Source organism: Aythya marila (assembly GCF_965140915.1).
Source record: "Aythya marila genome assembly, chromosome: 6".
Lineage (NCBI taxonomy): Eukaryota > Metazoa > Chordata > Aves > Anseriformes > Anatidae > Aythya > Aythya marila.
In genome coordinates, this window is record NC_139047.1 from 37,908,218 (window position 1) to 37,934,401 (window position 26,184).

General features: G+C 51.8%; 1 protein-coding gene across 4 annotated transcripts in view; it reads left to right on the top strand.

Annotated features, from left to right (window-relative positions):
* Positions 1-26,184, top strand: part of FMNL2 (formin like 2) — a gene marked incomplete at its 3' end in the record, with an annotated part of 104,486 nt that overhangs the window by 41,327 nt on the left and 36,975 nt on the right. For all 4 annotated transcript variants that reach the window (XM_082762934.1, XM_082762935.1, XM_082762933.1 and 1 more), the window contains exons 2-8: positions 3,449-3,532; positions 9,765-9,845; positions 12,508-12,584; positions 13,731-13,814; positions 15,281-15,433; positions 23,964-24,072; positions 24,832-24,908. In XM_082762934.1, the coding sequence (XP_082619060.1) occupies positions 3,449-3,532; positions 9,765-9,845; positions 12,508-12,584; positions 13,731-13,814; positions 15,281-15,433; positions 23,964-24,072; positions 24,832-24,908 (665 nt within the window). The remainder of the gene's footprint in view (positions 1-3,448; positions 3,533-9,764; positions 9,846-12,507; positions 12,585-13,730; positions 13,815-15,280; positions 15,434-23,963; positions 24,073-24,831; positions 24,909-26,184) is intronic.

Sequence of the window (26,184 nt, forward strand, 5' to 3'; positions counted from 1 at the left end):
AAGAAAGAGCAACAGCTTAATGCCGTTAATTAGCAATGCTTATACCTCGGAGTCACTCAAACTGCTGCTGCATTTGTTTCCCAAAACGTGAAGCCTTTTAATTCTCTCCAAAACGAGGAGCAAGTCACACAAAGCAGGCGTCGCTCCTCGCCCCAGCAGTGTGCGGCTCGGGACCTGCAGTGCCCCGTGCCAGCCCTCCTGGTGGCAGAAATCACCGGAGCTGCTGCGTGTTGTGACATTTCTGTGACAGGAGCTGGTTCGGCCCCTCCTTTCCAGGTATTTCAGTTCCCAAATTACCGTGTCCCCAGGGTGCTTTGGCCCTCGGTGGCACCTGGCCTGCTGCCGTAGCGTTTTCTGAGCATAACCCTGACCGTGTGCCCCTGTGCGTCCTGCCTGTGCTTCTGCAGGTGCTCTCCTTGCACGGGGTTCCCTTTTTTCTTATAATGCACTTGCTGGTCCTGAGAGATGCAAACAAACCACCCAGCCTTGGGCCCAACACCCGGGTGATGCACCCGAAGGGGAGCCACGTGTTTTGTGCCCTGAGCAGGGTCCCAGTTCCCAAACCCACAAGCTGCGCTGTTCTCCCACTAAATTCAGGCGCTTTGGCACCTCAAAACCTAGTTTTGATGCCCTTTTCTGCTTTTCTTGGGGCAAGAGAGTTCAGCCGTCGGTGACAAAGCTGTTTTAGGGTGGCCTTAAAACGGGAGGTTCTGTTCCCTGCGTTTTGGGGCTGTGCTCGCTCTTTGGGGAAAGACTTGGGATTGGGTGGCACTGGTGGCTCTTCAGGGACCTGTGCTGGGTCACTTAACTCTCGCTGTCGCACCGATTCAGATAAAATCATCAGGAAATGGTCAAAGGAAGGCAGGCACGTGTGAAGTGTGTCTGTGTGGAAGGAGGCTCTGGACAAGCCCGGGTGCGCAGCGCGGTGCCGAAGCGTCTGGCACGGGCCTCGGAGCCGCTGCTGGGGGGGCCAAGTGGGACAGAGCCGAGTTTTGTTTAATAGGTTAAAAATATACATTTCCTTGATGCGCTGCTGGTTTTATTTTTAACTCCTGAGCAATTTAATATTTTGTAGGCCTGCTAGTGTTTCCCCCGGTTTTCCATCTGCTACTGCGATTAACTCAAGGCCGCGCTTTACAATGCCAGTCTGGAGCAAACGAAATGGAAACCTTACCTATACGACTTGGCACGCGGCAGCAGACATGAATAACTTTGGAATTTGCGGGGAAAAAGAGAAGTTATGTGTGTGCGTGGAGCCAAAACAGGGCTGGAAGCCGGCCCCTGCAGACGGCAGCGCGGCGTTGGGGTCTGGCCGAGTTGTGGGGGGAGGCGGTGGAGGTGCTGGTGGAGGAATGGGGCCGGTTGTGTGAGCTTTAGCCTCCAAAGCAGCAACGACGGTAAGGATGGGAAGAGGAATTGCAGGCCCTAGACCTGTAGGTAGCCAAAAAGGACCTGGAGGTGGCGAGGAGACGGCTGAGACACCTCCCGAAAAGAGAGCTCGAGGAGCTGTGGGCACAGGTCACGCTCTGTGTATGGGCAGGGGCTGAGCCCGGCTGCACGCACGGGATGTGGAATAATTCTGCCTGCCAGACCAGGGCCATCCAACCTACATGGCAGGAATTGTTGGAAAAAACGAGAGGGTTGTGAATGGCAGCAGCTGGCGAAATACGGGAGGTGGCTGTGTGCAGCGCAACCATGTGGGGCGAAGGAGGTCACGTTTCGGGATGAGGTCAGACTGAACTCATTTCGAAATGAGCTCACACCAACCTGCTGCCTAGGGCTCGTTTTCCCTGTTTGGGGCTCTCGGCCACGTGGAGCCCTTGCCATGGTTGGGTTCTGCAGAGGTTTCCAGGCTGGTTTCGTGTCCGAGCGCCAGCGTGGTTCGGGGAGCTGGTTAGGGACATCCAGGTCGCAGTTCGGCAGGGCGAGCACTGCAGGCAAACAGCGAAGCTCCTCCTGCAGCTGAGGTGTAGCGGAGCTCTGAAATGTGTTTGCGTCCTCGGAGGGAAGGAATGGCACTCGAAAAAGCCCCAGGAAAAATACCGAGAAGTGCATTAAAATGATAAGAAGAGCTGATAAGGTGTATGCGAAGAGGCTGCGAGAGGAATCGAGGGCAGATAGGATCGCAGCCTGTAAATGCTGTCAACATGACAGCATGGATGAGCAAAAAGAAGGGTATTTGTTATCTGATGGAAAAGAGGCTTTGGGAAGAGCAGCCACTGCAGCTGCAGGTGACGCTCATCCGCTGGGGTGGAGGTAGAGGGGGTCCTGTGGGAGAGCAGCAGGCGCATCTGCGAGATGCAGGAGGCCAGATGAGCTGGAGACCTGTTCTCCGTGCCTTCCTCGGGGATCCTGCAGAGACCGCGAGGTCAGAGGGCGGCCTCGGGTGTCAGAGCATTCCCGGCAGGAGGAGGCGTTTGCAGCCACACCAAAGATTTCAAAAGAAATCTGTGCTGGGGTCGGGAGTGACTGTGCTCCGCGCAGCACGGCCCTGCAGGGAGGTGGCCGTCATCCTGCTGGGGCTGTCTGCGGCTGTCCCTGGCCAAGGGGGACGTGGGCATGGAGACAAAACTCAGCCCAGTGCATTTCTGATAAAGTGCTTCAGAAATACCGATCCCTGCTGCATGACCACTCGACATGCGGGTTGAAATTCCTCGGTCACCGCTCTGTCCCGTGCCCGGGACGTCCCCTGTGCCACTCGTGGCCGCGTGGGTGTTCCCAAGGACCCCCAGGACAGGCCGGGTTTGGCAAAGCTGTGAGCCTCCTGCACGGGCTGTGAAGGTGCGTCCTGATACAGCAGGGTCTTGGTACCTAACCGTGGGTTTATTGAGCACTGCTTCGCTGCGGGAGTGTTTCTGGAGCAGCCTGTGGTTCTGGCCTCGTTCTGTGCCCGTGGTGCTGTGGGTTCCCATCACCTTTCCCAAACAAACCAGGGGAGCGCAGAGCTCAGTGCTGCAGGGCCTGGCACCCCGCTCTGCTCCCAGCAGGGAGCCGGGCTCTGCAACCCACTGCTTGCGTCCTGGGGGTTAATTCGGGTGACTCCGTGGCCAGACGAGCGCGCCGAGGAGAATGTGAGCTGCAGACGGAGAGGTGCTTCGTGGCCCTCGTCTTCAGGCACTTGGCCTTCCTGCGCTGCCCTCGGCTGATAGGGAGGCTCTCCAGGCTCCGTGTGTGCAGAGCTCTCCAAACGGCACGGCCGTGCCCTCCTGCTTCCCAGCGTGTCCCCACAGCAGCAGAGGCGCCGCTGGCCCTGCCGTGTGACTCACTGCTGCTTTTGGGGCCAAAGTCGGTGTTGAGAGGGAATGTTTCTGAGTAACTCTGTCAACGGGGATTCCCATAAAACAATTAGAGCGACCGCAGCCATGTTGTCTTGGTTTGCCCGTGACTGACTCCTCCTGATCCCGAGCCCGCTGTGGTCCCTCACGTTGGTTTCTTTCTCTCCCTGCAGAATGCGATGAACTTGCCGCCCGACAAAGCCCGGCTGCTGCGGCAGTACGACAACGAGAAGAAGTGGGAGCTCATCTGCGACCAGGTAAGGGCGGCCACGAGGGCTTTTAGCAGCCACCCTGTTGAAAGCATGCACTGGTGTTTGGGCAGCGCGCTCCCAGGGCTTAAAAGGGGAGGTCGCAGAGGATTTGAATGGTTTCAAGCACTCATTTGTTTGGCCTCACGCTTCATTGTTGGGAACAGCTCACGGAAGCCTTGTGCTATGAACGTTGCTTACTTTGCAAGGCAAAAGCTCGAGCAGACCAACCCTCCGTCCCCTCCTGGTGAGTGCTCGGAGATGGCTCTGTCTCGACCTGTGCAATGCTGAGGAATGGTCTGGACCCAGTGAGCCTCTGGCTTTCCACATCACGAGCCATTGTCACAGCTGGCGGTCGCTGTCACCTTCACCAAAACCTCAGTGGTGATGGTGAACTTCCCTTCACCTGCACAGCCTGCACAGCACCCTCGGATTAAGCAGCACCATGTGCTGAGGCGTCCTTGGTGTCCGTGGGGTGCAGAGCTGGCAGTGCTGTGCAACAGTGAACAGGTTGGCTCTGCCACGGCAAGGAACAGAAGCTGTGTTATTTAGAGAAAGGGGAGCATGCAGAAGGGAGGGTGTGCAGCTGTGAGCCAACAGCAAGATCGGGTCCTGCCATAAACTCCAGAAGTAATGGCTAATGAAAATAATTGATCCCGGACCGACGGAGGGGGATGTTTCCTTGGAAAGTAAACACAGAGGTACCAGGATGAGAGTTTGGCAGAAGGTGCAGTCATGCTGTGAGGTCAGGAACATCATAACAAATAGATCCGTGAGACATTTCCCTTTCATCCAGTTCAGCGGCGGAGCCTCTGATGAGATCCAATTACCCCGCAGGAAAGCTGAGTGAAGAATTGCTCGCTTTTTCCACGAGTTTTCTCTGCAGAAAACCTAAAGCAGCGAGCTATTTTAAAGTTTCGCTTCAGCCAGACGCCGAACAAATTGCTTAATCTGCTGCGAGCGATTTGCTTCTCCCTGGCTGCGTGCTTGGAGCGTGCCCATCCAGCGCGGGGACGTGCGGGCTGGGCAGGGGCAGGGGCAGGGGCAGGGGCAGGGGCAGGGGCAGGCAGCGGCGCTGAGATCACAGCCCTGGTGTGCACACCCACCCTCCTCAACGCAGCTGCTGCTGATTCACCGAGCTCTGCAGCAGGACAGGAGGGGCGGGTGGGTGGGAATGCAGCAGAGGGAGTTTGCAGCGTGCAGGCACTGTGCAGCTTGCAACCCGCAGTGCTCCCCAGGGGCACGGGGATCCGCTCCCCGCTGCTCCGAGGAGGGGATGCAGCACGAGGCAGGAGCCTCGCTGGGACTGGAAGGTCCCCAGGGGACGGGGGTGACGTGTGCCATGTGTGTGCCATGTGCCGTGCTCCCTGGGGTCCCACCGTGCCGGGGCAGCGAGGGGCTGCGTCTCCGTGAGGGGTCCCTGTTGGATTTTTGGCAGCCGCTCTGAGTGGGAGCAGCATGAAGCAGGTGGCTGCAGGAGCACCAACGCAGCATATGGTGTGTGAAATACTGATACCTGCCCGTGGAATCACAGTACTCAGCCAAAAACACTTCCAGGAATGGGTTCTGTATGCAACGCGCAGGCTGAGATGTGGACAAAAATTTCAGCTGTTTTCTGTCGGTATCGACCATCACACCTTTATTTTGGTTGCTGGAGCACAGAGGCTGTCAGTGAATATAACAGCTTGCAGGCTTCTCTCTCACCTTCCTGTGCTGCCGTTCAGCTTGTCGGGAAGGGAAAAGAACCCAAAGTTGCTGTGAAGGGGTAGTTGCTCAGTGCTCTGCAAGGCAGGCCCTGGGTGCTCGACTCTGAAACATTTTGAGACTGCTAAAGGAGAGAATTCGGCCCAGAAAAGTAACTCTTACTTTAAAAAAAAGTGAGAATAAAAACCAGGGGAGCTACTGGTCTCATGCTTAATAGTAATAATAATAATAATAATTATTATTATTATTTCAAATCTGCTTTGGTTCGGTTTCTGCCCTTTCTGGTGAGTCACTGCAAGGGTTGCCGGGCTGGTTGTGGGGACTCATCCCGGGTGGTATTTTCTGTTCCTTTGTCTATAAAACTTGGGAGTCATTTACGCTTTGCTGTGGCTTTCCTGGAGCTTGCTGCCCTGCCTCTCTGGCTTGACCAAGGCATAAATGTGAGGAGGAGGAGAACGAAACCAGTATTCCTACTGCCGCTCACACGTCTGCACGATCCTGACAGTGTGTCAGCGAGGTGGGGTAGGCAGGGAGGCGACCTCGGTCCCAGGGGGAGATAAAAATCTAAGCAGGATGGGTAAAAGCTCGGGGAGGGCGCACGGGGAGGTGGCAGAAGCTCACTTGGTGGTCGTGGGCTGGCAAGGAGTGAGACCTGGAGAGAAAACCCCCAGGAGCCTCGTTGGAGAGCTCCAGCCCTCGCCCTCCTGCCTGCAGCATCCCCGGAGGGGCCGAGCTGGGGGTCGTTAGGGAAGGACAATTAATTCCCTGCTGGTTCTCCAGCCTTGAGGCCCCGTTGGCAGGTCCTGTGGGGAGAGGAGCAGTGCTGGGATGGATCCGAGCAAGGATGACAAGCCTGGAGGTGATGAGCCACCCCTTGGTTTGCTGCCTTCACAGAGCTCTGCCTGGTGGTACCCTGGGCGTTTCGGTCCCGCAGCGTGTGGTGAAGTGTTGGAGGGGACAGGGATGCTGAGGGCGAGGCTGGGAGCATCGTAGGAAGTTCTTCATTGCCCTCTAATGGCAAACCATGGCGGGGCAGAGACCGGGGCCTCCTTGGAGGAGCTGGGGGTGTGTGGGGAGGGAATGGAGGGAGCTGAGATGGACACGGTGCGAGTGACACCCCAAATGCCTTCACCGGGGGCGTAGGAAACCCTTGTTTTGTGTACCAGTGAATCTCTCGCCCCGCTTGGGTTTTTGTTTAAAGAGCCCAAAGTGGGTAAAATATGGCACCCTGCCTGCTCACCTGGGGGATATGAATGCTACGAATGACACGAGCTAGCGAGGGCAGGGCGGTCATCGCAGCGTAACTCGCTAATGCAGAAAACGTCCCGAATGGGTTTGGAAGGAGAAGACCTCTGGAAAAGCCACAGCTTCCTGGTTTCGGGATAAATACGTTTCCCAGATCTGGGTGAGCAAGGGATGTATCGAGTTCTCCTTCGCATCGCATCGAAGGGGAAGCGCAGAAATCCAGCAGTTCCTTTTGGCTGCTGCCATCAAGCCCTCCACCCCCCCTTTTTATTTTTTATTTTTTATTTTTTTTTATCCATCAGGAAAAGAAAGTGCTAATGCTGGAGGCTGCTGGTGAAGGAAGCACAGGAGCAGCGTTGTGCTGCCCCAGCTGAAGCCGTTCCCCGAATTCCCCTCCTTTATTGCTCCGAGGGGACGCGCTGGGGCGAGCTCATCGCGGCGTCTGGCAGCGCTCGCACTTTGCAGCTCGTAGGCTGCGGTTCCCCTGCCTCCTCAGCGAGTTTTGGGGGAAGAAAGGGCCCTTTATTCTTGCAGGATGGATTTACATGCTAGGTGGCTGACGGAGGCGGGGTCGGGTTATTGTGGGTCCGTGCCTTTCTCGTTTCGGGGCTGTAGGTAGGGTTGGTGCTCCCGAGTCACGCAGTGCAGATAAAAGAGGCATTTTATTGGGTTTTGATAACTTTGTTGTGTCTGGTGACCACGCAGGGACCTGGTAATGTCCCAGCCCTGGTGTCACCCACTGGCTCGTGCTGTGTGCTCAGTGAAATTTGGAAAGATGAATTTAGATTTTAAACTTTTAATGTGTGTGGTAAAAATCCCTCACCTCCCGGTTCAGGTAGCGTGAAGCTGCTGCCCGTATGCATTTTTATTTGGAAAGCAGATTTGGCCGATGAGCAATTACGGACTGCCAGAAGAGGAGAGGAGGAGAAGACAGCAAAAAGCAACAGGTTTTAGCTCCTTATTTATGGTCCTTACGGAAAATGAATTAGGCACGGACAGCAGTGCCTCGGTGGTAGCCAGGGCGTGTGTTTGCCTCGCCGATGAAGTAGATGCTCTCGGGAACACCAGAAGGAAAGGATTTGAGCTGTCCTGCCTGGGACCTGGTGAGTGAGTGGCACAGGGCGACACTGAAGGCTGGTCCCTCGTGGCCTTCCAAGGCAGAAAAAGCACTTCAAGGGCCAAATCTGCCCTTACACAATTTTTTAACTACCAGAATGTTTCACTCCTTCCCTGGCAGGTGCAAACAGTGGCGTCTGGACTTGGTATCTCCAGAGCTAATCTTGGACTTGGTATCTCCAGAGCTAATACAAAACCGTGGTGGGGGAAAGAGAAGTGGTGCTGGTCTCCGAGGTTCGGATCCCTCTGGTAACGCTCCTGCCCTGCCATGGGCCACGCTCTCATTTCCAGCAAAGTGCTGTTTTTGTCCATCTGCCAGAGCAAAGAACTTTTAAAATGAGTTAATGGATGGAATTACTTCTAAATAACTTGTATTCCTGCCCACTGTAAAGCCACGGTTGACGCTGTCCCATGAGGGCTGTAAGCGTAAACGCGAAGCTGCCCCAACTGCTCTGCACCGAGTGCGTGAATTAAGCTAGCAGTTCAGGTACTGAGTAGTGACAGCTTAATCTCTGACATGATTCACTTGATGGACTTTTAATTTCTTCTGTGTACATCTGCCAACGTCTGCGGGTGTTCCTGCTTTCCCCCTTCCCCTCCATCGTGTCTGTTTTCTAAGTGCAGGGGGGCACGAAGGGCGCTGAGCGGTGCGAGGTGGGGGACACGGCACAGGGTGGCACGGGGGTGACAGGGGTCCTGGGCTTCCCTTTGGCCAGGGAGCTGCCCGCCAAGAGCTCTTTGCAGAGCTGCTTCGATATATAAAGGAAATGCCAAATCCCAGGACTCGCAGTTTGCCCCGTACATCTGTGTGAAGGTGCACGGAAGAAAAATTGTTAAAAAAGAGGAGAGAAATGTCTGCTTCTGTCTTTCAGAGCTGTAGCCCGGGGCTGGGGGACCACTGGGTAGATTTATCGGTCCATTTTTTCTTTCCGACCATGATATATTACTTTTTTTTACAGCAAGCAGCAAGATAATAACAGGAACAAGTTTTGGTGTTGAGACAGTACGTTCTGGTCACTGGGCAGCAGCGCGCTCTTCGTTATGAAATAACTTCCAGATAATGTAGTCAAAATTGCATCCTGACCGAATAAGTGGGGGTTTCAAATGTCAGTTATAAAATGCGAAGCTGTAACATCAGGAGGAAATTGTTATGAGATCTTTCCTCAAGGGAGAGGGCAGAATAGTTTAAAATTCTTCCAGGATACAAATAGTATCAGGGCTTGGGGTAATGCTCTTAGCAGGTCTGGACGCAGCGCGCTGCTTGCAGCCTGACTTGTGCTTCACAGCAGCTTTGCAGAATAAATGTCAGCCTGGCCGTGCAAAAGCAAGCAAAGACCAAGAAGGACTCAAAATACAGATGTTTTGAAGGTTTTCAGTATTATGAGAAGTTTTCAAAGCGCTCGGTATGCCCTGGAGAGGAGTGCGGGTGACAGCACGCGGCGTGCCAGCCTGGCCCAGCTGCGATCCCCTCTCTGCTCTGGGGTGCAGAAGATTAGAGAATCTGATGGGTGTGTTGTGGGAAGGTGGAGGGAATAAAATCAACTGCAGTTGAGCAGTTCTTGTGCCTGCAGGAGGTACACGTGCTCGATTGTACCCACTCATCATGGCGCAGGCACAAGTAGAGTTAAACAGTACCTATCAAAATACCACTTGTCTACTGCTAACGTACTGCTCTTGCATTTATTTTTCCAAAATCCAAATAACAAAATAAAACTTCTTCTGTGAATGGACCACGCGGTGTGTTTTTGGGCTCGTTCCAAACGACAGAAAGGTGCCTCAGCTCTTGTGGTGACGGCTCTCAGTCCGACATGGACACACATTCGCTCTCCAGCCCCTCTCTTTTCTCGCAGTGCTCTGGCTGCCAGAAGCCCTTTGTTTGCAGATGTGTTTGTTTATACGTGTAACCAAAACCATCGAATATGCAGGACAGGTTTTTACGCCTCCTATATAAATATCAAATTTCAGAAAATCAAGGCGCATGTAAATATCTGGTATTTGCATGCACATTGTATATGCGTAGGTTAAGTATTTATGAATATAGGGCATGCACATACAAATTCAGATTATACATACGTCCTGTTTAAATATGTATGTGTGTGCATGCATTTCATGCGTATAAGAAGTAAATACAGAAATGTTACCAAATGGCTGATGTTTGTTCTTACATCCTTTGCAGGAAAGATTTCAAGTGAAGAACCCCCCGCACACGTACATCCAGAAGCTGAAGGGCTATCTGGACCCGGCAGTGACCAGGAAGGTGAGGAGCGTCCTGTTTCCTCTCATCCTCTCGTCCTTGTTCCTCCACGAGGATGGTCCTGGGGTCCCAGTTCCTTCCTGCCTTTGTGTGGAGGCTCTGTGAGGGTAGCTGGGAAAAGTCTTGGAGATGTAACAAAACGCAGAGACAAACAAAGAGAAATTGGAAGGGCGCTGCGGTTTGTGCAGCTGAGAAAGAGGAACAGATGTTGCAAAGAAAGGGACGATCTGACACATGAAACAAATTGTTTTAATAACTTTAGCTTCAATAAATAGTCTGACAAATTGTCGCTGAGCTACGCTCTAGGTCTGCCTTTCCTCATGGGCAGTGCTGGTGGCAGGTAAACTGCAGCTCTGAGCTGTTCTCGGCATTCACCTGGAGGGATTGGGTTCAGCTGGCACGCGGGCACCTCTTGCTTGCGGTCCCATCAGAGAGCCTCCCGCGTACTTCTGCCTAATATTCATCCTGAATTGTCTGCTAATGACTCACAAAAGACTCGGGCACTCCACCTGGCCTTTCACAGATGCCTTTGTTGGGGTGGACGCCTGATCACGGGAGAGCTGCTGTGTAGGTGCAAAGGGACCCTCCTTGTACTGTTGGTGTTTGCTGGAGGTGGTGGGGTGGCTGTGCACACGAGAGGCTTTCTGCAGAGTGTGGCAGTTCTGCCTGGTGCTCAGCAGGTCCCAGGCTGGGGAAAGCAGCCCTCTGGGAAGCAACCAGCCCTCTGGAGGAGCAAGATGTGTAGGGCTGGGCACAGCATCACAGGAACGTGCACATCCCCGAGCGAGGCTTCTGCACCAGCAGGGACCTGTGCCTGGTGCTGACAGTTCTTCACTGCTCTTGTGGGCTTAGAAATAGCTGCCAGGGGTCTTAGAAGTATAAATTTACATCCTCTTCAGAGGACGGTCACTCAACCTTTGGTATTTAAGCACTGTGGACATCAGCTCATATCCTGTGCCGATAGTTCCAATAGCCCCAAAAAACCCAGCACGCAGCAGTTCCTGCCATTGACTGCTCCTCTTGTCCTCCACAGTCGCTGCTTTGTGCTGCCCTGCAATTAGCCGAGCTGGGTGCCCCGCAGTAAAACACAGATCCTGACAAATGCTGCGAGCCAGGGCCAGCTCGGGGGGCTCCTGCAGACACAGCGCCGAGCCCTCTCTGCCCTAATGCCTCCTGACAGGGCTGCTCTTGTCGGGGGCCGCGGCGAGGAATAGGAAGCCATTTAGGAGGAAACCTTTAAAATTTGCCCGTAGCTGATTGTAGGTTTTTGTTGTTTGTTTTATTTATTTATTTATTAAAAAAAAAAAAAAAAAAAAGCTGAACGGGGGTCTTTGTGTTTTTCCCCTGCAGGGTTTTGAAATTCGTTGAGTGTGTTTGGCTTCGCTCTGCGGTTAGTCCCTGGGCACACATTGAAGCCTTTCTTACCCTAATACTACTATAGGAGCCCCATGACAAATGACAAAACCGAAGGAGCCTAAAAATAGCCCCATTGAGTTCCTCTCTTTTGTCGCATTATTCTGCATCACCAGCAGCCTGGGCTGCGTGTCGGAAAGGTTTACAAACGGGCTCCTGGACGGATGCTGGATGCTGTGGGCAGGGCTGGGGTTACCGGAGCTGTGCCCGTGATTGGGGCTGGGTCAGGCTTTTTGCTGCTAAATCCCCGTGTGGCCAGGGGCTGGTGGCTCCCAGCGCTGCTGTGAGACACGTGCTTGGGCTGGGAGCTGGGACTGTGATGGGCTTCTCATCCCAGCTGAACTTTGAAACAGGAAAATGAAAAGTGTGGTGATCCTCTGCTTGCCCTGGTCCCCCCAGCAGTGACCCAGCTCGCGGTGCTCCCCAGGGGCCGGGCAGCCCCAGATGTTGCTGCGGGCTCGTGGCAGAGCACAGAGAACAAGGTCCCTCTCCTGCAGCGGCCTCGCTGTGTCCTGGATGCTGACAAACCTTCCCAGACCCATCCAGCTCTGCCTGACTCGATTTGGGTGTGCACTTTCAGGTCTCCTGCCATTGCCAGAGCCTGCTCCGAGCCCTGGGGTGCCGTGGGGCTCTTGCTGCATCACGGGGAGGTTTTGCCAGGCAGTCCTTTCTCCTCCTGCACAGGGATGACACAAAACATCATCTTCTTCCTACTGCCCAGCATTTCGCTTCTGCCATTTCATGGCCTCTTCCCAGCTTCTAACTTTGCAGATACAATTTTGCATGCACAAAGTACTAAAACCTGCAGATAGTGGCACATGTGTAGCTCATTACCGCCTCGCACCCACAGATTTGGTAATTAGACAGAAATTACGGCAGCGTTTTGGTGTGGGTGTGAGGTCACAAAAGTGAGATTAAAACATATGTCTGGGAGTGACGCCCAAACACCGTAGATCTCAGTGGAGAGGTTGTTGCTAAAACAAAGCTTGTATTGTAAAGAAATGTGTATTTATCTACAGGCTTTTCATTTTCTTAATCCTGGAAGCTCAAAATATACACGGGAACAGAAGTTATTTTTCTGTTTGTTTTTGTTGACTGCCTGCCTGTTGTTGTTGCGTTCCTCGGGATTTAGGGGAGGTTCTCAGCTTGCCTGAATGTTTTATGTGCTCAATCTGTGCTGTAGGAGATGCTGGCGTTTTTAATAGCATCACAGAAGTCTAAGTGCTGTTCTTGCCTTCTCACTCCATTACAGAAATTCAGAAGACGAGTCCAAGAGTCTACTCAAGTACTCCGAGAACTGGAAATTTCTTTGAGAACAAATCACATTGGGTGAGGATTTTTGGTGACCTCCGGCCTTACTAGATTTGCACCTACTGATGGCTGTCTTTCGGAAAACATCTCTGCCTGCTAGGCAATGGTACCACTTATATTGGTTGTTAAATCCTGAAGGGCTCAGGTAAGGGGTAGCTGGGCGTCTCAGGAGAAAATTCAGCCTTAATCCTTTCATGATAGGGTTAATCCACGTCTCTGTGAAGGCCGTCAAGAGATTGCTGCTCACCCGAAGTAAGTCAGGGCAAAAGTGAGAATAATTGGGTCTAGAATAGTACAAGCACTGCAGCTATAAAAATATGTATATTAAAACATGCTGGTTTATAGCTGAACATGATACAGTTCACGAAGCCTGGCTGTAAGTAACGTTGCCAGCATTTTGCTTTCACAAAGCAGAAAATTCTTCTCGAATAGCACAAGTAAAAGCACGGCCAGGGCTCCAGGTTTTTATTGAGCAGGCCGTCTCAGTGCGCATTTCTGCCCGTTTCATCTGTCTGCTCGAGGCCTCGGCACAGGAAGCCTCAGTGTGTCGACCAGAAAGGCTTTGCGTAATTGTCAGACTGAAATTCACGGCAAGAGGTCAGCGCTTTTCAAAAAGGAGAAGGCAAAAATGACTGCGAAACGTGCACCTGGGCTGTCAGAGCCGGGCCTTGCTGCTATTACTCTTCCACGTGTGTGCTGTCCGTATGCACCTGAAAGACTGCCAGAGGCCAGGGTGTGGAAAATAAACACGAGAAGTGCTGGAGGACAAACCAGAGGACAGACGTGGTCCCTGCTTGGGAACCATGGAGCACGGAGGAGGAGTTGGGCAGCTGAGCTCTGCAGGACATCCATGGCCCTTGGTATTTATTGGGCCAAACGTCTAGCTGCTGGGTGTGCATTGGAGAGGGGGTTTTATGGTTTTGAAGTGCAGTGCTTTTCTTGTCCAAGCACTGCAAAAAGGCTCGTTTCAGTACATTTGTAAAGTCCTCTAACTAAAAGACTTCTGTTTTTTCAAAGTCCTCTTTTCCTCAGTGAGAAAGAAGAGGTTTAACTCGGCAGTCCCATCTTTCCTGCAGTGGCTGTGTCTTCAGTGTCTGTGAAAAGAATTCCGGTAACTGCACAAAACCAGTGAAATGCTCTGACGTCTCGTGATTTTTCCAACAGATGGGTCAGGGAGTTCTTGAATGAGGAAAACAAAGGCCTGGACGTTCTGGTGGAGTACTTGTCGTTCGCACAGTACGCGGTCACGTAAGTAAGACTTGCCTCCTACTCGCTGGGCTTGCGGGGCTAAGCAAAACCCCCAGGAGAGGGAAATGCTGATGGGATGCTCGATGAGATGCTCAATGAGATGCTCGATGAGATGCTCGGCTTCTCCTGTAGCAGGGCTGCCAAGCTCGGTGCCAGAGCTTGGCCCAGTACCGTGTGCCTGCTGCAGAGCAGGAGCAGAGAAAATGGTAACGCTAGTCCTAAACTATTGAATTATAGCATCCTATAGAGGAAAAAAAAACACTTTAACCTTTGTGATTATTTATCTTTAAGGCTTTACTGGTGTTTTTTAGCCTTGGTGGCCTCTGACTTTCATAGGGTACAGTGCAAAAGCGATTAAAGGAATCTATGGAAAGATGCAGACTTCCTTAGAAATAGGTTTGTGATTAGTGCCCAACCCCAAGGATTGCAATACTGCCTGCCTTGTTCAAAGCCCCATCCCCACAGTAACCACTACTCACACAGCTCCTGGCAGGCAAAGGCACCTTTGTTTTGTGTGCCCACAGGCTTTCCATTCACTGTATTGTAGCATTAGATTTTTGTGTAAAATTGTATGAAACTAAGTGGTGGGTTACAGATGCCATTGTAGCTGGGAGCTCAAGCCGAGTGGAGCTGATGTTTTATTTTTAAAAAAGATGCCATCAGACGTATATATTGCCATTGCACAGAAAAAGGACTTTTGGTGGAGTTGCAGTTGAATCAATGAAACAAAATTATATGTTTGAAAATGTTACTAACACTGGAAAAAACTGTGCGCAGCAAAAAGATGTCCTTGTATAAAGACTTTGTTCCTAAAATTATACAAATTATACAAATGTACGCAAGTTAGCCTGCTGGTTTTTTTCCCTCTCCAACGTGGTGAACATGAGTAATAACCTCAAAAACTGCAAGGGGAACAAGCAATTTTTGCTTGAAAGAGCAGTACGATGGGCAGTGAATCAGAAATCAGAGAAAATCTATAATGATTATGGTAATGTCTTGCATATGCGAGCAGATCAGCAAGGGCCAGCAAGGCAGTGTAAATGCTCAGTCACATACTGATGGAGGAAACTGAATTAGTACTCGCGCAGCATATTGATTCATTGCAATAAAATGGAGACAGCTTGAAGTATTCGCCTTCTTTCCTTCAAGGCATTGCTGTTCATCTGCAAAGTGGCTGATGTTGTATTTATTTGACATGGGAGTAGAATAATACGTAGCTGTTTGATCCCTCTGAAACCGAGCGCTCGTGTGGTTAGCTTCTCCCTTTGTCGAGGTCCAGATTTGCAGCAGTATGTACTGAAGCTTGCTCTGAATTGCAGCTGAAGGGAAATTAGTTTGCGGTGCTTTCTTCCTTTCTTGTTGTAATCTTCTGGGACCTGCTAAGTCTGCAGATGTTTAACAGGAAGGGAAGCGCTGTGTGCATCTTTGCTGTCTAACCCAGCTTTGGAATTTCTATTTCCTTGCAGCTTTGACTTTGAGAGTTTGGAGAACAACGTGGAAAACTCCATGGACAAGTCCAAACCTTGGAGCCGATCTATTGAGGACCTGCACAGAGGCAGCAATTTACCCTCGCCAGTTGGCAACAGCATCTCCCGCTCGGGCAGGCACTCCACTTTACGGTAAGGCCCCGAAGCAGGCAGCAGGTGACCTGCAAGCAGCGAGTGCCCGAGTGGGAAGAGTCAGCATGGTTTTCCAATTAGACTGTTTTTCATCTTCACGTGTCGCTGTGCTGTCGGTTTTGAGGTGGAAAGAAGTGCTAAGCCAGTAACACGGGGCAGCATCGCACGGCGACTGAGGAAATGAAATGAATAAGGCTGCCTCCCTTTCCAATGGCAGAATGATCTAAGGGTGCGTGATATGTTTCCGTCAGGTACAGTGTGACTTGCACAGAGGAAGCAATTACTCTTCTCCAAAGAGTACCTCAGGATTTCCATGGGCCCAGCCAGGCTGGAGCTCTGATCTGGTGTCTCATCCAAAAAGGTCTCTTCTCGCAGCACAGCCCGTCCATGCTGCTACGAACAAGATTTATGTTTTAAAGGCCACTTCCATGCTTCAAACCTGATGTTAATTTGAGCACCGCCCCGGGCTTTACTATGAAGTCTCTCTTTCCAAATACCATTTGTTTTTTTTTTTTAGTTTGTGGAAAAGGCAGGATCCCTTCCCAAGACTGAATGTCAGTCAGCTCCGTTACAGGACCTTGCATTCCTACGATCCTTCACTATTACAAGGCATGCTGAGAGCATCTTCAGGCTGGCAATACAGTTACTCAGGGGCACAGCTCGGAGTGCTGAGGGGGATTGACTCTGTGCACGTTTTGATCTTTGGGGCTTTTGTAGAGCTTTGCTGTGAGCATAAAGGAGTCCTACAGGGCTGGAAGCAGTGAGGACCTGCAGATTTTTTCTGTGTCTTCCAGTTGAGGTTCAGTTCTGGTTTGTCACTCAATGCTCACATTGGCTTTTTAGTTCCTGTTCAGTGGCTGCCATCCTCCTACAGCCTGAGTGGTGGCGGGTGCGAGATCTGGAATGTATCAAAGACATCGGGGAGAAAGTGGGGAGGAGGAGGCAGACACACAGCTCTGGCAAAGAGATACAGGCTGTGGAGTGCAGCAAAAGCACTTGACTAGGTTTTTTTTTTTTCTGATGCTGCAAAGGTGATTTCAGTGCTTGTGGTGTGTGCTTCGATTTCTACCTACTTCAACAGAGAAGGCAGGGTCTTGTGTTTGGAGGACGTCTGATCCTGCTCTCTGTCTTTGGGAGGCATGCTTGTGATCAGTTATTCCAGAAATACCTAAGTCAGGTATACATTACATGTCTCTTAATTTTCTTTCTCTTTATTTCCTTCCATCCTTTTTCCTTTTTTTTTTTTTCCATATCCCCCTCTCGTCTTTTATTTTCCATTTCAATGTCTCCTTCCCCACGTCCACCGCTTCCCTCCCTCCTTCAAATGTTCTTCCCCGATTCTCCCTTCTGCATCCTTCCCTCCTCTGCCCTCCCCCCTCTTCGTGTACCATCAGATTGGTTTCTCTGCCTGAGCAACTTCAGTTCAAACGCCGCCAGAGCTGCTTTTCACCCTCCTGCCTCTGGAGCGGCTTCACTTTGCGCTCTGCTGATGAGGCTTCGAGCCGGAAAACCTCGTAAGTGCCAGGAGTGAGGGCGCACGCAGCACGGGCTGTGCCGCGCATGGGAGCTGCTCCCATGCCCTATAATCCGAGAACCACATGTCTTGGTAAGCTTCGGTGGGAGATGGCAGCCTCCAAGATGTGTGCTTCTCGCATTATGACTTCAAAGCATAGTGTGCTTCTGCAGAGTGGGGTTTTCTAGAAGAGGCTGAAATACGTTTTACCATGACACAAGGCAGTAGTTTTCGTTATCGTGCTGCAAAAAGCATTATTAGTTTCATGCCTAAGACACCGAGCCTTAATCATCATCCGTGTTGTTGAACCTTTTAAGTAGAAATATTGCTGGAGCGTTGGGTTACCTGCTCTCATATCCCGGATGGGCTCAGCAGTGTCACCTAGCACACTGTGTGTCTGCCACGTGCTCCCCCATCAGACCAGGGCCCTTGGGCAGGAGCTGTGGGACAGGATCAGCACCTTTGATGTGTTTGTTCTGTAGTGGGGATGGTGTGTATTAGGAACAGGGAAAGGTAAAAGTGGGTGGGAAGTTTTAAGACTTGTTTTTTGATTAGTTTTTGATTAATTAATAAACATTGGTCAACAGAAATGGAATCTTCTCCTGAGAACCAAGTAGGGTCTCCACAGGAGGGTGTGCAGGACTGAATGTGTCATAGTTCCTGCCCCGTGCTGGGCAGGCAGCGTGCCTGAGGCATGGAGGGAGGCCCAGGCCCCAGGTTCTCCTCTGCAGAAGCTCCTCTCCTGTCCTTGCTGGGCAGCCCATGTACAGGGAGACGGGAGGAAGGGGGCCTCCTTCTGGGGTGAAAAGGGACGGGTCCGACAATCACAACAGGGTAATGTAAAATTCAGGAACTAGACTCGTCCCTGCCATGCCAGCATGAAAAATGGGAACGTGCTCGGCCTGGATTCCCTTTTATTAAACAACACGATCTGGGGAGATGTCTCCCAGACTAAGTTAACTGCAGGTCAGGTGCTGTGCAGTCTCATCTGCAATCTCATCTGTAGTCTGGTGGCACTGAGGTGGCACAGGGGCTGTCCCCTCGAGGCACCTGCTTTCTCCCTGTCCTCTTTCCCCACCCGTTGCATCTTTGAGCGCTCTCGGTTTCATTTCTGTGTGCAGCACCTCCCCCAGTTAGATCCTGCCATCTCTTTCGGGCGGGCGAGGGGCTCCTGCCAGCTCTCACACGTGGTTTCCTCGATTTTGGTGCCTGCCTGGCAGCGCCACACTGCTGGCTCGCCAGCCTGTCCTCAGGGGTCAGCCGCTGCCACCCCCAGGGCCCTGCAGCTGGTGTGCCCTGTACCCATTACATTGCAGCAGCAGGGCTAGGAGATAAGCACAGAGTAACCCTGGCAGGACGATGCCCTCGTATGCCTGCAGACAACACATCCCCATCGCAGCGAGCAGCTCCTCGTGCACAGCCAGGACTGGGTGCCCTGCCACGAAGCCTTCCTGGCTTTCTGTGCTCCCCTCTGCGTGGCTGAGGCTCTCCGTTTGCACGCTGTAACTTTACTCGACTTCCTGGAGCTCTTTTTAGCAGTGCTAGGCCTTGCCAATTCCCCGCTCGGAGCTGTTTCCTTGGCAACTGAGATTTTTTTTTTTAAAAAGAGGCACAGGGATTTGGGAGGCAAGCACCGAAATGGGGGTAGAAGGATAAAAACGGGGATGAATCTTCGGGGAATTTATTGCTGCTCTTTTTATTTTTTATTCTGAACAGAGCATTGCTTTCATGTGAGAGCTAGACCCTCCTCCCAGATAAATATTCATAATGACTTCGCAGCGTCCCAGGCCATTAGAAATTCCCTTTCTTCCGAGCCTAATACTTCAGTTTTTTATGTGGATTGAACTCGGAAACTTATTTTTGTGTCCAGAATCTGCAGAGTTCGTAGTGAGACAGCAGTCCAGACAGACGTATCGTAATCCATAAATGGGCTTTAAAAGCATTCAGGAATTGGGCTGTGCTCTGGCACTGCTTCCTTCTCGTGCCGCAGCGATTCAGCAAGGGCTCTGCCATTTCCACTTCCACTCTGTGGGGAGCAGCTGACGGTCACCGTGCGCTCTGTCAGGCCCTTGCTGATTTAGCTGAGCGTGTTTTCAGAGCAATCAGCTGCCCCTCCTGGGATTTTCTGCTTTCTTGACCGAGGGACCTGCAGGTCTTGGTGCCTGCTCCCGTGCTCGAAGCCCGGTGGGACGCGCACGGCGTGGCCGTGCCGAGGGCTCCCCGGGGTGTGCTTACAGCCTGGGAGCCTGCGAGAGGGGAAGAAGAGCTGGGGAAGGCCAAACCAGACTGCTACAATTTTTTCTTAAGCAGCAAAGGTCTCTTTAGCATTATGGATTACTAATTTTCCCAGATTTTTTTGAGAAGAAGACAAAAACTGGAGGCCCAAAGTGATTTATTCTCTCCACACGTGCAGCTCAAAACCAGCTTCGTTGCCCTTGTTTGAAATGCCAGAAAAGAAACATTTGGGGCGCCAGGGCCACCCGCTCTGTCACACCCAGACGAATATTTTTGCCCTTGCATGGGCAGAGGACCCAACTGCAGCTCCCTTGTTCCCATCCTTGTTCCTTCCTCTGCGGAGGCTGCAAGTTCCAGGTCCCCGTGGAGAAATGCAAAGTTGGCAGGAAATTTCCCCCCCCTTCAAAGTCCCTTCCTGCCATTAGAGCAATGTTTGTAATGCAAACACCTCCTCCTCCAAAGCACCAAAATCCCAGTGGGAAGCAGGAGCCCTGGCACACGCAGAGCTGGGAGAGCTGCCGGGAGCCACCCGGGGCCGTCCTCTGCTCCCACCGGGAGGGAGCCAGCGGGACACACGAGGGTGTAGTGCTCTGCAGCAGAAAACAGGATAAAAATGGTGAGAGAAAGCAGCTGTAGCTTGGGTTTGCTTTAATGCTGTGTGTTGGAAGCCTGCACCTTTGGATCGGGCACGTGTCCTCGTGCTGAGCGTGGAAGTCTTCCCTCGAAGCTGGTGGAGATGGCAGGAGTTTGAGTTATGTGCAGGTTTACCATGGTGGAAGGGGCTTTTCCTTAACTTTGAGTTCCCCAGCTCATTGCATGGGTGTTTTAATTAGCTATATGCGGGTCCTTGGTATCTAAGGACTCTCTCACATGGTGCACTTTCATGGAAACGATGACCAAATTATTCCCGAACAGACAGGCACTTCCCTGAGACCTAGGCAGGAAAAAGAGCCCTAAATTGTACGTTTGAGCACAGGGCTGGGTGGTGCTGGTTTCGCCACGTGGTCGCAGTGTCAGGGCTTGGAAAGGCTGGATAGATCTCACACATTTCCCCAGCTGCCAGCCCAGGACACGGCGGTGGGGTAGCTCGCTCAGCTCGGTGCCGCAGGGAAGCACCGCGAGCTGCAGGAGCCTGCACACGGTCAGGTTTTCTGTTTCTTCTTTTTTTTTTTTTCTTTTCAGGAGTAAGGTTTTATGGTTCTTCTTTGAAGGAGGGGCGAAGGAAATAAAAGAGGAGCCATCTGAATTTCATTACTAGTATAAATACACGCTCGGTGACACAATCTCTGACCTGCAGCAGACAGGAAATCAAAACCAACAGTTCACCCAGATGCTCGCATCAGCCTAGTGGTTAGTAACAAGCAATGACATGAAAGCAAAAGAAGATCGTCCACCCTGGTTTGGCTCATGTCGGGCACAGGGGCTGTTGCAGTTACCACTCCTGCAGAGAAGGCAGCTGGAGCCTTACTTGCAGCGTGCAGAGTCACTGGAAAAGAGTTTCTGTACCAAAAACCCTCGTCAATTCTTGGCATTCGCGTCTGCGCGAAGACATTTGCATCTGTTGAAGGGAACCTCTCTGAATCTAGGGCAGAATCCCATCTGTGCTGGGAATATTTTCTCTGCACTGCAGCTCCCGAGTGCATATCCTGTGCTGGTTTCTCAGCCTCGTCGCAGACCGCCGTGGGCAGAACCGAGAGGCGCGGGGTGCGCGCTCCGCACGTCGCCGACGGGGGCTGTGCGAGGTCTCCGTCCTTCACCAGTTGAAGGAGCCTTGCCCCCGGTTGTTAGAGCTGACAAAACTCTCCAGATGCATAAACACATCTTGAAATCGGAGGAGTCGATGCACCAGACACCGAGGAAGCTTTTTTCTTCTCTCAGCGGCATGATAGAGATCTAAGTGCTCTGCTTATTAAAATTTAAATGGAACTAATGTATGCAGTCTTCAGGAGTTTAGGGCTGAGATAAGTCATTATAGGAATGATCTGTGTGTGACGAGAAGTGGCTTTTAAATCTTTTTATTGCAGTGTTTTTCATACTTAGTGAAATGTGTATGGAGATGCGCTGGCACGGCGTGTTTCCACGCTCTCCCGCGAGCGTTTTCACACCTCCTGGTTCAGACTGGGTATGGGCTCCAGAGTAAACGTGGTCTTGATTTTGGCACAGGAAGGGATGCACCCCTTTTCCTGCTGCCCAGGGCAAATGCATGGCCTAGGTAAGCACAGAACAATTTCTGTATTGACGTCTGCCGTTTCCCAGGCAGGTCAGGAGATCGCCACCTGAAGCTGCTGGGCTCTGCCCGTCCAGGCTCCTCGGAGGAAAGCTGTCGTTGCATCTGCATTACTTCTGCACATACTTTCGGTGTGTGGGTTGAAGGGAATGCCCCGTCACTTTGGAGGGAAAAGAGCTGCCCTAGGTTTTTCCCCGTCGGTTCTGGGAAAGCGTTTTGTTGCCGGGGATGACCGGAGGGAAGGGCCGGGAGGTGTGCGAGCACGGGAGCTGTCGGTGGGACTGCTGGCACGGCTGCAGAGCCCTGCAGCACACCGCTGGGGCTCCTTGCCCATCCGTGGTGCCACCACGAGCAGCAGACGAGGTGCCCCGGCACCCAGGGCGAGGTGCAGAGCCCGATAATCATCCTGCAGGCAGCTTGGAGAGAGCGGGGCGGCCCCACAGTGCCTTCCCTGACAGAGGAGGGAATGAGCAGCAGGTTAAAACTGGAACCGGGGGAGTTTTGCTTACCAAATGTGAAGCTGCCCACGTCTTGCCTGTGCTCGTCCTGTGTTCTCAGCTCTCTGCCTCCCCTGTGCTCCCTGCCGGGGTCTGCTCCCCAAAACTCGCTCCGAGTGCGCCCAGCGCTCCCCGTGGCTCCCAGAACTGGGGCAGCTTTCCTGCAGGCCTGAGAGCCTTCTGGAGTGCCCGTCAGCTGATTTATGCATTCATATATATGGAGAAAAAAAAAAAAAAAGCCGTTTGACTGAATTCTGCTTTGAATTTTGGGGTTTCTTTCATCTCGGCGCTCCTGGGAAATGAAAGCAGAGCGCAGGCACTGCCGCAGCCCGGGCACTGCGGCTGTGCGCCGCGCCGAGCTCCTCTCCCGTAGTCTGTTCCCACTTGTTCGTGTATTTATGAGTATTCTTTACTCTTATTATTAATAATAATGAGGCTAATCATTGATTTTGAAAGCTACACCTTTTATTTAAACAAAACGAGTAGCGTGGATTAGACAAGTAAGTGCACAGTAGAGTTGGCGGTGAGGAGGGCAGTGAGGAGGTGTGCAGCTGTGCTGAGTAACCCTGGGTACCAACAGCGGTTCATCTAAACTCAGGTTTGGCACCTAATCACGGCTCAGCATGCCACACTCCTGAAGCTTTTCCCACTGCACTGTTTTCGCATATCAAACACAGGAAGAGCTCCCGTGAACGTTGTCCAGGCTGCAGTGGTGGCACTGGCAAGGGTGAGGGTAGCAGCACTTGTCTGAGGTAGCCTTGCTTTTGCTGATGGCTGTGTTTAATCCAGCAGCCAAGTTTCACCTACAGATTTCACTTCCCTCCCCCAGCGGGGCTGCTCTTAGCACAACAGATGTCAGAATTCACAAACCTCGTAATCGCGGGTGCCTCATGGTGCTTGCCTTTCTGCCTTTCTTTCCAGCAGATTTATGCTTTCTTCCCCGGCTTTCAGGCCTGAGTGTGATGGTTTGAAATGCAGAATGACCACTGTGACCTCCTGGGGGTTTTGCCAGCCCCGCAGCCTGCCAGCCGATGCCCTTCCTGCTCTGTGACCACGGTGGCCAGGATATTTCAGAGCCACCTTGCCCCTCCAGGCCCCTGGGCTGGGGCTGGGGACACGTGGGACAAGCCTTGGGCTGGGTCACTTTGCTCCTGCTCCACTTCAACACCCATTATATATATATATAATATATATATATATAATATATATCAATATAATTCTGTATTATTATTAGTGCATTGCTGTCAGGAGGCTTTCTGGACCGTAGCCATGATCTCGTTGTTTTTTCAGCGCTGTGTATGACTGCAAGAACATACAAGTATTTCACATGTCAGCCCTCTCCCTGTCTCCAGTTTCCCGTGCTCAGCTCCCAGAGCGTGTTTCTCCTTAAAGAAAATCAGCAGTGTCTCAGGAAGAGCTGAAATGTGGCTTTCGTGTACCGTGCCATGGAAATGACAGATTGAAAGGTTTCCCTCTGTCTTTATTCCACGCACTTATTTAATAGAATTGAAGGTTGATTTACCAGTTAGGGGTCACAATTAAAATAATTAATGCCTCTGTGCTGCGGAAAGATCCCGAAGGCTGCATTTTCCTCGGATCGTTTGGAGGGCTTTCAGAAAGCTCAGCTGCAGAGCAGAAGAGAGGCACCATTCTTAAACGAAATGCAACCAAAATTAATACGTTTGCTGATGCCTACAACTGTTCACTTCCATTAAAAGTCTGTGTCTGCACCGGCAGAGCATAGACAGAAAAAATCCGGGATATTTCTGCTGTGGTAGAGCTGCGGATGAGAGCCTGCAGGTCCTGCTCTCTCTGCTCCTGCTTGTGCTGCTCAGTTCCTTCAGGGCCCGTTAGCCTCGTGTCCGGGCCTCCTGTGCTGCTAAATAACCAGCCCCTGGCCTCTTTCCTGCTTTATTTGCATGCGTGTTGTCAGCTGGCCGTGTGCTCTGCAGAACAGAGAAACGTGTGTGTTTTCACCAAGCGAAGGGATGTTCCCGTTCCTTTCTTCTGCCCACCTACAGTAGTCCCCTGACTGATGAAAGCTGTTTTTGTCTGCAGGTACAATACCTTGCCAAGCCGAAGAACGCTAAAAAATTCCAGATTAGTGAGTAAAAAAGACGATGTCCACGTCTGCATCATGTGTTTGCGTGCCATAATGAACTACCAGGTATTTCCCTTTGCATTCTTCTGGACCGTGTCACTTTTTGTTGTTGGGAGGGAAAGGTTAGTGGTGAATGGTGAAGGTAAAACTGCTGGGAAGGTTTAAATCCTTGCTCATTCGTAGACAGCGCAGCGGGGAAGCCGTGCACAACACAGCCCTTGTCACAGCTGGCACAGTAACGCTGCTAGGTGTGTGAGCTGTGCTGGTGGGGATAGCAGCTCCTGGGAGCTCTAGGATTTCTTTCCTCTAACAGGAAGGATGCAAGTGATGGTGCAGTTGTGGTACTAACTGATACCACACTTACAAAGCAACTCTTTTTTTGGGTTTGGAGAGCAGACCCCGCAGCACTCGCGCAGTAGCTGCATGCAGCAGTTGCTCGGTGGCAGCACGCCTGGGGAAGCGATCTTGGCAGCTGAGGTGCAAATTCCCCTTTGGAGAGTAAATGGCACACTGGGCTGTCAGAAATAAGAAGTGTTTGGGGGGGCAGGAGCAGGCAGAGGGGTTGTCAGGGCTGCAGGAGCAGCTCCTGGATCCCTTTTTGTTGGCCAAAGCGAGTACCTCCGACGTGTGGTGACAGAGTCGTTGTTAGTCACGGCGTGAGATGGAAATGTGCTGACTGCCTTGGTAAAACTCAGCACTGTTTTATTTGGCTTACAGCGTTGCCAGAGACTGCCAGATCTGGTCAGAGATACGTAATTTGTTGGGTTTTAAAAATAATGACTTCGGTTTCGAAGCTGAGACGATTTTTTCCCCTTCTCGTTTCAGTACGGGTTCAATATGGTCATGTCGCACCCGCATGCTGTCAATGAAATTGCACTGAGCTTGAACAACAAGAATCCCAGGTAGGCTGTGCGTGCTAGCGGGGAATTTACGAAGTAGGTAAGTTAAGAGGACGTGGAAAGGGGTTTTCATGGATACGTTTATGCGCAAATCGGTAGCAAAAATCAGACCTCACTCTGAATCACGTTCAGTCTGTGTTATGGTGGGAATAGAGGAGCAGTTGCCATCAGCAGTAGTGCCATTGGTTTCAGGAGCTGCTGACTCTTCAGCTGTATCTTTGCTGCTTGAGCTCTCCAACCCTGCTACAGTGCAAAGAAGACCCTGCTGATCGTGAGCAGCTTCACGTGGGATTTTCCTGAAGAAGCTAAATTTTCTTCAATAAACTTCGAGGGGGCCTCAGGTTTGAGTGTCTTCAAGAGAGGGTTTTGTTCTTGTCCTGCATCTGTACAGCACCTGACTCAGCATCGGGTGTTTCCTCAGCCTCAGCCCCAGTTTTGTGATCACACAGTGGAGCTAATTGCTGCAGGGCCGTGTCCCCTCTCCTCCCCGCACACCCTGGTGGCCCTGGTAGCTGCTTCCAGCACGGCCTGGAGCTGCAGCCCTCTTGCACCTCTAATGAAACCAGATCTGACATTCTGCTGCTTGCAAGGAGAGGTAAAACTAGGGGATGTGACAGAACTAAGCAGCACCATATGGAGAGAGCAGAGCACCTTTCCGTAGGCTGTCCACTTGCCTTGCAGTGCTCTGCTTGAGGTTTTGTCCTGGTGGAAGTAGGTGCTCCCTTCCTCACTTCTCTTTAGGCTTAAATCAGCAAGCCTGGGCACAGCGTAAATGGGAAGGATATGGGAAGTTTATTGCTTCTATGATTTTTTGGTGTCTTGAGCCTGGAAATCGGGTGATGGAGAGACAACTTAAGCTTTTGGTTGTGAAAGAGGTGAGTTGTTTAGGTTCCTGATTATTTAAAAAAAATGCATTCAAATGTGGCTAAAACACCTGAAAGCCAATTTACCGTTATGCTGTTCAAAACCTAATTCCTTTTTGTTTTAGCCCCATCATGATTTTTGAAGAAACCTGAGTTGTGGGTGCTTAGGGCTGGCTGAGATGTGCACAGAGGGAAGCAGCAGCTCCGAGTCGCGCTGCAGCGGTGACCCCAACCACACTGCAGAGCTAAATGCCACGAGAGCTGGCAGGCCAGGGGGAGGACGAATGTAGGGAGCAGTCAGAGGCTCCATCCCTTCTGTGTGTGCCCACAGGAGTGACACCAGCACGGTGGCACTGTCCTCTCCCTGTCCCCAGTTGCAGATGTGCCAGCAGCAGGCAGGTGAGGGCTCCAGGTGC